General features: G+C 35.8%; 1 protein-coding gene across 1 annotated transcript; it reads right to left on the reverse strand.

Annotated features, from left to right (window-relative positions):
- Positions 1–558: 558 nt before the first annotated feature.
- LOC111887785 (uncharacterized mitochondrial protein AtMg00810-like) lies at positions 559–984 on the reverse strand. The gene has a single exon (XM_023883932.1). It carries the CDS (start codon positions 982–984, stop codon positions 559–561), a length of 426 nt encoding a protein of 141 aa, XP_023739700.1.
- Between the last annotated feature and the right edge of the window lie 11,241 nt (positions 985–12,225).

A 12,225-nucleotide genomic window follows, 5' to 3' on the forward strand; every position in this document is an offset into this window, starting at 1 on the left:
AAGTATGTTGATGAGGAAATATGTTTAAAACCATTTGGTTTAGTGTTTGCTGGGAAGGACACTAAAGGGAAGGCTAAGAGATTTCTCTTTCAAGTTGTTGAGATTGAAAGATATACAACGTCACAATATATGAACTTTATACGAACAACTGCTCGAAAAACAATGATGGTGGTATTTCCAAGATACGAAGGATGATGCACTTAGCTGCTTAGATTCTCACGAATTGAGTAGTTCAACTCGTATACAAAGGGGGAGATTGTAAGGGTCGAAGTCTTGTAAAGTGTCGAATTGTGTTTAGTCTATTTCGTATGTAATGTATTTACTAAGTCACTTTTGTACGAAGCGTAAAGGCTACAGACTTAGTATTTTTTGTACTCTCGTGTTCCCTATAAATAGGGACTAAGCTTTGGTTTAGACTAACAAGTTTTCTAGATTTTGTAGTCTATGTTTTGTAATCAAGATTACTGAGAGTAATCGAAACTTCAAAGTCTTATTTACTTTCTGAGTTCATTACATTGATTAATCTGGTTCTTAATCGATTTCTCGAATACAATTCATCTACATGCATACTGCAGCATAAACACATTCTGCTTCTGCTTTGGAAATCGAAACAAAGGTTTGTTTCTTTGATTGCCAGCTCACAAGCTTCCCTTCCAGTAATTGACATCCACCAGTAGTGGTTTTCCTGTCAAGTTGACAACCACCAAGATTGGCATCTAAAAATGCTTGAACAAAGAAACCAGTCTTCGAAGGGTACCACAAACCCAATGAAACTGTCTCTTTGAGATAATAAAATATATTCTTTACAACTGTTAGATGAGGTTCCCTAGGATTTAACTGATACTTAGAACAATTGCAAACAGCAAACATAATATCAGGTCGACTAGCAGTTAAGTACAGTAACGAACCGATCATGCTTCTGTAAAATATGAGATCAACAGTAGGCTTGTCCAACGAAGGTCCAAGATGAGTGCCAGCAGCCATAGGTACTCGCAATTTCAATCTATTTTTCATGCTAATTTTCTAAAGCAGATTACGTGAATACTTCTCTTGATTTATAAAGATTCTTTCTCTACTTTGACGAATGTTTAGTCCTTGAAAACTGTTGATTTTCCCCATCATGCTCATTTTGAATTGACTCTTCATCATATTCTTAAACTCAGTCAACTATTTTGGGTCAGTAAAGCCAAAAATAATGTCATCGACATAAGTTTGAACAAGCATGAGATGATTCCCAACTTTCTTTCGAAAGAGAGCATTGATCCTTGTTTAAATTTTGATTGCTTTAAAAAATGGTAAGAGTTTCATACCAGGCTCATGGTGCTTGTTTTAACCCATACATAGCTTTATCAAGAATATAATAATGCTCAGGGAAGTTTTCATTAATAAAACCTGGTGGTTGCCCGACATACATAGTCTCTTCCAGTCCACCATTTAGAAAAGTGCAATTAACATCCATTTGATATACATCAAAGTCCTTGTGTGTTGCATAAGCCAAAAATATTCGAACAGCCTCGAGTCTTGCGATAGGGGCGAAGGTTTATTCAGAATCAATACCCCCTTGTTGCAAATATCCTTCTACAACTACCATTGCATTGTTTCGAACCACATTACCCTCTTTATCAGTTTCATTTTTAAAAATCCATTTTAAGCCAATTACTGATACATCACCTTGTAATACAGGATGACTATCGACATGACATGGAGTATTGGAGGTTGAAAAAGCATCATCATTTTCCTAAGTTAAAGTCGAAACATCAAAATGTTTTGAAGCTTCAAGAATCTGATTATCCTCAGCATGAATCTCTGCATCTATACCCCTGTCAGGAACACCAAGTCATAATCAAAATCGAAATAATATTTAATTTCTGACTCAATATTTGTTTCTGAAATGATAGGATTTTGAGCAAATGGCTTTTCGATTTGTTTCACACGATAATCATCAAAAGCGAGATTGAAAGTTTCTTCAATCTTCCAAGTTCGTTTATTCAACACTCTATATGCCATCGAATTTTGTGAATATCCCAAGAATATCCCTATATCAGCTTTAGACTGAAATTTCGAAAGATTATCTTTGAGATTCATTATGAAGCACCTACAACCAAAAACATGGAAAAATTTCACATTCGGTTCTCGATTATTGATAATCTCATATGGAGTGATGTTAAAATGTTGATGAGTGAAGGATCGATTTTATGTGAAACATGTTATTGAAATGGCTTCAACCTACAAATATTGAGATAGATTCGTATAAGTGAGAATAGTCCTTGCTGCTTCACAAGGATATCGATTTCTCTCCTTTCGATGACACCATTTTGTTGTGGTGTGTAAGGAGATGAAAAATTATGCGAAATCGCTACTTCAGTGATAAATGAACCCACAACTTTATTCTTGAATTCAGAGCCATTATTACTTTTGATCTTTCTGACTTTCTTCCTCAAACTGAGTTCAATGTGCTTTATGAAGTCGATCATTACTTGTGCTGTCTCAGACTTCTGTCGAAGAAAGTAAACCCATGTGAACATTGAAAATTCATCTACAAAGACCAATATGTATCTTTTCTTGTTGAGATGTTCAATAGTCGAAGGTCCACAAAGAAGGTCCACAAAGATCAATGTGAAGAAGTTCCAATGGTTCAGCAATCTTCGAATCAATAGTAACTGGATGAGTCTGTCGATGTTGCTTTCCTTGTTCACATGCTGCACATAACAAATCGTTATCAATTTTAAAAACAGGTAAGCCTCGAACAAGATCATTTACCACCAACTTATTGAGATTCTTGAAATTCAAAATGAGACAATCTTTGATGCCACAACCAGCTTAGATCAGATGAAGCCTTCGAAAGAATACACACAGAGGGAACACCAACAATCGACTTGATATCGAGAGTGAACATATCTCCTTTTCTTTTTGACTTGAGCAAAATCTCTTTGGTTTCTTTATTTGAATAACACTTCCTTCTTCGTCGAATGCTACTTGATTTCTAATGCACACAACAAGTCGAAAGACACTTATCAAGTGTTGATGAAGACCTTCGATATATGCCACTCGATTAACATTGAATTTTCCATTCGTTACTTTGACATATCCTTTAACTCTACATATATTGTTTTTCCCAAACTTCACCACACCAAAATTTTCCAGGCTTCGATAATCACACAAATTTTCCTTTCGACCCTTTATGTGACGAGAACAACCACTATCCATGTACCAACGTTCATTGTGTTGCTCCTCACTTAACACCTGCATTCAATTAAAGAATTTAGGTCCCCAAGGCTTTTTGGATCCTTGGTTATTAGAGTTGAATGCATTAATAAATGAAGATCCTAAAACCCAATTACAAACTTTAGATTTCAAACTATCGAGTAAGTCAATTTACACGGACTTAGGTATCGAAATTAAAATCATTTAATGGTTGTGACTCAACTTTCGCATTGGGAACAACTTTCCACTTTCGAACAGATGGATTCAATTCCATTGATGAAGAACTACTGGTTTAGAATTCATTTAAGTAGCTTTTGTAAGAATACCGGATTTTCTCTTGAGAAAACTTCCCAGATTGATAAAGCTTTCCTTTTCCTTCGAGCTAGTGAGTAATATTCCTCACATCAGATTTCCCTTTGGAAAACGAAGCTTTAACATGTTGCTTCGAAACAGGGTTGGAAAAGTGAGGTTGTTTGGGTTTGAAAGGTTCATTTCTCTTCACATTGGCTTCCAGCTTATCAAATTGTTGTTTTGGAAATGGCGATTGTGTATGGTTGGTAACGATTTTGAAAACATTTATTGTAACCAACATTTTTCGATTAAAAACTTGATGATCATTTGAAAGTCTTCTTTATTTTGAACTTGAGGGAAAATTCTTTGTTTATTTTGTTGAAAACCATTTCTTTGAAAATTATTTTGTGAAAACCTAGCATTTTGTTGATTAGGAACAAAAGTCCTTTGTTGTTGGTTTTTAACAAAATTCTCATTTCTTGGTTTTTGAACATTCAGTTTTTTACTTTGGTTATGAACTCTGGAATGACTTTATGATAAATCGTTTTGTTTTTTAGTGGTTTTTTTCTGAACAAAAGACTTATTTTGAGAAGAAGTCTTAACTTGTTCAGTCTTTTACTGTATCATATGATGTTGCTAACAAAACTTTTTATTTCTTACGAGACTCAACATTTTGCCAATAAACCTTTTTACTTGCTTTAGTCATCGAAATTCCTTCATCTTTTGACATCTTTTGAATTTGTTCATAGAACATTTGAGCTTTTGTGTTTTGAAAAACTGATTCATTTGAAGATTTGTCATCATTTTCTTTTTCTTTCTTAATTTCTCAAACTCTTTTTGGTTTTTGCCTTTGAAAAGTGGATGGGTTTTTGTTAAGATTGTTTTCGATGGTACTTTGAGTTAAGAAAAACCATTCTTTCGAAACTGCTTTGTTGTCCTCAACAACAATTTTGTTGATCTCTGGTTTAACTTTCTCACCATTTCCTGAGGTAACAAACACTTGATTTGGAAAGACAACATCATCTGTGCATTTGAACTTGGGATAAACAACAGAATTCGATTCGAGATAATGAGGACCTTTTTCCTTCATCACATTGTCAAATTTCTCTATTTCTTCATACACCTGATCAACAACCACTCTGGGATTAGTTGTTTCATTCGAAACAACTTCATCATCATCACTATTAGTTTGACTATTTTCGACAGTCACATGATCATAGTCACGAAATTTCGATGTTGAGGGTTGGTCAGGCTCACCTTTAATCAAAGAATCATCACAAATTTATTTACCCTTACCCATCAAAGTGACATTAATGATAAAAAGCTGAGAATAATCAACAACTTCCTCATCTTTAGTTTCACTGATATTCTCATAATCATCTTCGGTATCAGCAAAATTGTATTGAGAGTCAGATGTCGAATGCTCAGTCGTTTGCAAAATTTTCATTTATTCGTTTTTGGTCAAGGTCTTATTCAAAATGTTAACCAGATCAATTGCATCTAAACATTCATCTATCTTAACAACACCATATGCATATGAATCATCTGGAACCTTGTCAAACTCAAAAATATTTTTTTCACAGTAATAGGTAGTCGAATCTATCCTTTCCCTTTTGAAAGTCAAGAAAGGTAAAAGTTTCCTATGTTGTTCTTTACTTATATCCGATGAATGATATAATGCAGTCAACGTAGCATAAAGTCTTTTAGATGAATTACAATATATGTTTCTTTGTTTAAGCAGAATACAATTTTCTATTCTCAAACCATCCATATCACAAATAACATTTTTAAGCTCCAATTCTCAATGATCTACTCTACTACACTTCGACTCCAGTCTTTTCTGAGATTCTAGTAGTAAAGATTTTGATTTTTCAGCGTCAATACTAACAGAAATAAGTATGTCATGAAAGAAAGATAGAGTATTATTGAAGTCAGACAAAATAGCATCATATGAACTAAAAGGAATTTCAAAAGGATCGAGAAGAGCACGTACCTTCAAAGTCATTGGAGACTTTTCGGCACCGGTAGTAATGAAGCATTTGCCAGTCACCTTCTCTTCTTCCTCACTTTCCTCCTCATACTCAACAAACATAGCTCCATGCGTGAAGTTTCACATTTCTTCATCATCTGATCCAGATGACCAGATTTGGTACGTTCCATACCCTTCGCTATTAACTCTTGCAACCAAAGACATCCCTTTTGTCTTAGCTCTAACCTCTTCAAGCCTCTCAGTATAATACGCCTCATCCTTCACTCTCTCTTTCTTTTCTTATCTCTTCCTCAACATGAAATCACTTACCATATGGTTTGCACCATTACAGTATTGTCAATCGAAACCAAAGTCCCCTTTCAGCTTCTTCTCTGTCTTTGCAACCTCAAACTTGTTATCTTTTATCTCCACCTTCGGCTCCTCTCTCATGCCCTTCGAATTTGATGATTTTCCCTTTAAATCACTTTTTCCTTTGAACTTCGAATTGAATGGCTTCTTGAAAAATTTATTCACTTTATTTTTTGAGTAAAAAGCCACTGCTTCTTCATCCGAATTAACAATCAGACCTTCATCTTCAGATCCGTCATTCTTAGCTAACTCGACCTCAGCTTTTCTAGCTATCATATTCGACATCAATCCTAGAGGACCACCCAAATTCATTTTTGTTTCTTCAGCAGTTTCACTGCTCTCGCACTCATGAGCCTTAAAAAAAACATTGTAGAGACCACCAAGAGAAAATTAATTAAAACTTTGTTGCGTCTTAATCATCAGACTGATATTACGCCACTCCTTACGAAGCCCCATCATAAAAGACAAGTTGAATTCAAGAGTTTTACGATTCACTCCATATCGACTGCATTTGAAGATTAATTCATTCAGATGATCATATTAGAGTTCAATATTCTCACCTTCCTTCTGTTTGAATTCTCCTAATTCAAGCAGACACTGGTGGAAGAGCTCCACGTAGTTCACACATACTATGTTTGTCATTTGATTTCTATTTTAAGTTTGAGTAGCAACATCAGCAGATGAACCAGCATTTTTTGATTTCAACAAGTATTAAAGGAAGAAAGTTTCCACTCTTGATACATCGCCATAGATCTTCATCGATTCCAGTCAAATAATCTTCCAACCAATCAGTCCATTGATCATAGTACTCAGGAATCAACATAGGAATTTTGGTTGAAGAACCAAGGAGATGAGAAAACCAGTCATCTTGCTAATGTTAAAGTTTTCCATTAGTGTACAGACAGAATTGATGAAAAGCTTTAGAAAGAGAAATTTAAGGAGTAGATATTCCAGAAATCAACCAACAAACACCCAATTTAACAAACTAAAAGCATAATCGAATCCATACAGATTATCAGAAAAGATTTTCAAATTCAAAAGTGCAAAATATTTTAATCTAGAATGAGATTCAAAAAAATTTTAAACCTTGAGAAAATCAGAGATTAGATGTAGGAATCCTGCTCCGATACCAAATATAGTTGTTAAACATTGAGTATATGAAATGAAATCAAAGTTTAGATTGAACCATGAACAAAAGTAGTAAATATGATATGGATGTGCACAGTTAAACTTATCAAGGACTTAAGGATCTTAAATATGGTGCAAACCCTAAAAATTAGGGTTTTCCTCTGGCTTGAGTATGCCCAGCATGCACATGGGTACGTCCAGTGTATGTCGAGATCACCCCGATAACGTGCATGCAAGGAGTACGTTGTGCGTACCTAATGTATGCCCAGCGTACTCATGAACCCTTCAACACTTTTAAATTCACCTAAATTGAATAATAGATTAATTCATACCTGGCGACTCGAGCGCTACAACCAGAACTACCTCATGCAAGGCCCTTGAGATCTCAAACTTAACTAACTCACTTAGGTATGCACCATTCAAATATAAACTAACATGGCCACGAAGGCCCAAACAATCACCAGACCCGACCTTATCTTGAACAACCATAATCGATAACCGATACATACATAAACAAACTGCAATGAATCATGGTGACAAATAATGTTATCTACCCCCAAACAACTCCTTTGAGTCCCCAAAAATTTCCTTAATTCGAGTATGGATCTTGTGCTTTCAGTAGTACGAGTTGAATACTACCTTCCACACCTATCCGTACTTTTCCTCAAGAATCATTCTGAATCCTCTAAGTAACTATTCATGGCTATTACCATCCTATCTAATCACATATACCGACTCTTCAACAAAATACACACTGCTAAATAGCACACCAATTCCTCTAAGGAACTTCCTACGCTCTCCTAGGATTCTCACCTCACCCTACCATCAGCTGTTGAAGAAACCATACTAATATCAACTAATTACTTCATGAATATAATTACATGCAACAAAACTTAAATAATCTTTTGAATAAAAGACCCAACCCTACAACGAAGAGACTCAAACGAGAGCTGTGAAATAAGGCCAAATCTATCATCCTAGAATTATATAGCCTTTCCAGAATATAACTCAACATATTCATTTAATAGTTAGGTCACATCATTATGGGTCCCACAAAGCACAAAGCAAGCAGCATTCGGTCAGTAACACTCTGTAGGCCACAAAACATAAAGGCATCCTCTAACTAACTTGCTTTTGCGATGCTAGGACTTCTACCAACATTGTCGGTTTCCTTATGCATGAAATTATACATAAAATGGGATCACATGGACTGTCGAATAAGTGATTCTACCCTAGGCCCACAACCATGAAAGGAATATGAAATAAGGCCAAATCAATCCTATTAGGGCTAGATGATCCTAATCGTATACAATTTTTAAAGCATACACTTAGCAATCAATTCCACCAACGTAGATTCCGAACCTAATTTAGCATCCAACTCCTCCTAAACTACAAGGCATCACAAAGCAGGCCATTCTATCCAATGTCTTAAATCCATATTAACATGTTGTTCCAAAAGCTAAATCAATAGGAATATATAAGCATCTCTCCTAGCATTCTATCATGCACAGATCCTCATCCTAATCAAGCATGCAATTCTCATATACTCATACCAAAATAATAAGCATAACTCATGTATGGGTATTTTAGGAAATACTTACTTGAGCTCGGCTGATTACATGTATCACACCCCATTTTCTTAGAAAAACTGTTTAGAAAATCATTTTCTTTTAAAAGATTTTAGAAATCCTCAGTTTGAGTTCAGACACACCCGATAGTGTACCCAATTCCCTCAAACCAAGGCTCTGATACCAACTTGTAACGTCCCCAAAGTACTGAGTAAAAATTGGATTTATAAATAAGTTAAAGTCATTCGCTTATTTTTTCAAAAGACGATCAGAGCCAAAGTATTCACAAAATATCAGAGTAATTCATAAACATTCAATATGGAATAAATCTCTAGGAAATGCAGTATGATCAACCGGGCCCTTCTTTTGAAACTAGAAGTACCTGAAATATTTTAAACATAAACCGTAAGCACAAAGCTTAGTGAGTTCCTCAAAATACCACATATCAAACTAATCAGTGGGCCCAACCTTGGGATATATTCTAACCCAACATATGATCATGGGCCAAGTCCCAGGGTTTATTTCAACCAATCTTATAATAATAGGCCCAGCCCTAGGATTTATTTCAACCCAAATAGACAATAATGAGCCAAGCCCTGTGGTGTATTTCAACCCAATCATACATGCAAGAGTCACAAAGACATCTAGCATTCTACATAACACAATCTAGTAGGTCAGCATTAGTGCCTTCGACCCACAAGAACAATGAGAAGACTCACTTAAACTACTCAACAGAAGCTCAACATCTACCTCAAACACATTATAGCCAACCCAAGCTTCCTAAAATCCAAACTGATACCAATCTTTTGTCAAATACTCAATTCTACCCAATTTTGACCAAAAGTCAAATCGGTTAAAACGTCAGCAGTCAAAACTAAGGTCAAAATTGCCAACAACATCCCTCCATGTCGTAGCCTTCCTTTCCCACACGGTGGGCAAAAAATGCCAAAGGTCACACCATGGGACTAGTCTGAACAGCTCAAACGAGCTTAATCCATTTTCTTCCGATTTCAAGAGCTCCAAAGCTTAGATCTAATTCTTTCCAAGGTCTTAATGGATAAAGTTTCTAACTTCATCCATTAAAAAGGTCCAAACCACCAAGATCTAGACATTAAGTCTCAAAGGGACCCAAAAATGCATATTTCTAAACTTAATCCATTAAGTCCAAGTGTCCAACTTTCAAATCTGAATCAACAAGATGTCTAGATGAGTAAAGTTTCCAACTTTATCCATAACAATGTCTCAAGCTTCCAAGTTCTAAATTTTAATACACCAATATAACCTAAAGTACCAAGATAACTTGCATGGCTATAAGGGAATGCAAAAGATCACAACTTTCCTACACCATGAGGTTCATGAAGCATTCTAAACTAGTCAAAAGATGTTGGCATCCACTCAACTCCGAGATCACCAATAAAATGGACCAAAAGCGCCAAAAAAACCCCAATGACAAGATCCAAAGAACTATATGGCAAGATTCAAACTTTATGCTTATAATAGTCCAAAAATGTAGTGTATTTGATGGATCCAAACTTGAAGCATCATTCCTTGCAAGCACAAGAACCTTCTTGATCTTTAAACTTCAGCAAAATATCATAAAAAGCACCCAAAAGAGGAGATAGGAGAGAGGAGAAGCTAAAAACTTAAAGGTGGAGGCTAGGGTTTCAGCCAAGGGGCTCTAGAAGTGATGGAGGCTGATAAAGTGGCCAAAAAGTTAGAACCTTATGCTTAAATCTGTTCAAAACCCTTAAAATCATGGGCATGGACTTGACTACTCGTTGTATCGTGGCCATGCTTCACCGTGTCGTGGCGACTGCCACATTGTGGACTCTGATTCCCACTCTGTGGCGACTATTTTCCACTCAAACCCATTCCAGCTTCAAACAACCATAACTTCTTCGTTTCAACTCTTTTTTCGGTGATCTTTATGAGCAAGAAAAGGTATTGATGAGCCCCATAACTCTATAGAATTATTTTTGACTTGAAACTTACAAAGCTAAAATCCTTAATTCAAGAAATAAGTTCGAAAACATTACTTTTCCCATTTTATCTCTTGACTCCAAGACAAAAACCAAAGGCTTAGATCACATAACCAATATTGTCAACATCCAATAGGATCTAAACCCTATTATCTTGAAACCCAAGGCCTTTGCTTGATCCATTTATTTTCCACAATCTCGAAATAAGGACTTTTCGAAACAAGATGTTACACACAATGGAATTTGCAATCACTTTTTATGGTACTTGTGTAATCACAAGTTAGCTCGTTTGAATTTACTTTGGATGACTGCATAGTGTGTTGTATATGCTAGCTATACCTTAATCTTATCTATAACATCATGTTTCCTTTCATTTCTTATTTCAGGACCGTGAGCTGGAAGTCGATTATACCAATGCTTGGGGCCTTAAGGATGTAATGTTTAGTCCTTTTGGAATGAGGCAATGAAGGTTGTGAGATCTTAACCCTTGAATTGTGTTTTATGTCGAATGGTAGAAATGAAAAAGTCATAGATCAGGTTTTTGCATGAAATATTGATTTTTTTAGAGAATTTTTAGTCCAAGATATCTACATAATATTGTGGGGCTCTTCAATATCCTTCTGTGGATATAAATATCATCAAAATTGGAGTTAGAATGAAGAATTTATGATCATTCGAAGTTAGGAAGGTTTTGGGTTTAGCCAAGTACCCTAGGCGTACAGGGTGTACATTCACGTACTAGGCAAAGGTGGTCATGAAATCCAACCTAGTATGCAGATCGTACTAGGCGTATGCTGGGCATATGCTATCATATGCCAAACCCTAATTCAAGGGCTTTGAGCCTTCATTAAGCTCCTCAAATCCCCCAAATCCTTTCCATTCTCAGCCTCTACCCCTTCAACGTCCTCCCTTGAAACCCTAACCCGATTTTGAGCCTTGTGATAAAAAATATGGTGTTTCTAAGTACTTTAGAGTGTTCTTGGTGCATCTTGGAGAAGAAGGAACTCATTGGAGAAGTGTTGGTTGCATTGGAGCTTGTACATCCAGACCTTGTCAAGCTTGATCTTTCTTTTAGAGGTATAAAGTTTGAATCTTGATGATGTATTTGTTAGATCTAGCTAGTTTGTGGTGTTATGAGCTTTTGGTAATTGTAGTGCATAAAGTTTAGATATTGAAAGTTTGTGACCTTGTTAATGATAAAGTTGGAAACTTTATCCAGCTAAACATGATTTTGATTCAGATCTAAAGTTTGGAGACTTGGACTTAATGGATTAAGTTGAATAAGATACACGTTTGGTACCTTTGAGACTTAAAGACTAGATCTTGGTTGTTAGGACCATTCTAATGGATAAAGTTGGAAACTCTATCCATTATGGAGTTATTAGGAACCATAAAAATATGATCTTGGTCGTTTTATCCCTTCCACGCAATATTACTGATGTCCTAATGGATTAATAAGTTAGGGTTTTTGGTATTGGTCACTTTATTGCCATGTAAGACCATAAATTTGGAAACTTTATGGTTAAGGACAACATTTGAGCACTAGATCTGGAATTTGGAAAAAAGAGATTAAAGGATTAAGAACTTAATAAAAGGGAGAAGAGGTGATCACGTACGTTGAGCTTTCCAAATGGTACGCTGCATGTACGCACTCAACGCCCTGTTTTCAAGTCCAGTTCGAGTACACCCCACGTACAGGCTGAGTATGCCCAGCGTA

The sequence above is a fragment of the Lactuca sativa genome, chromosome 7 (assembly GCF_002870075.4).
Source record: "Lactuca sativa cultivar Salinas chromosome 7, Lsat_Salinas_v11, whole genome shotgun sequence".
Classification (NCBI taxonomy): domain Eukaryota; kingdom Viridiplantae; phylum Streptophyta; class Magnoliopsida; order Asterales; family Asteraceae; genus Lactuca; species Lactuca sativa.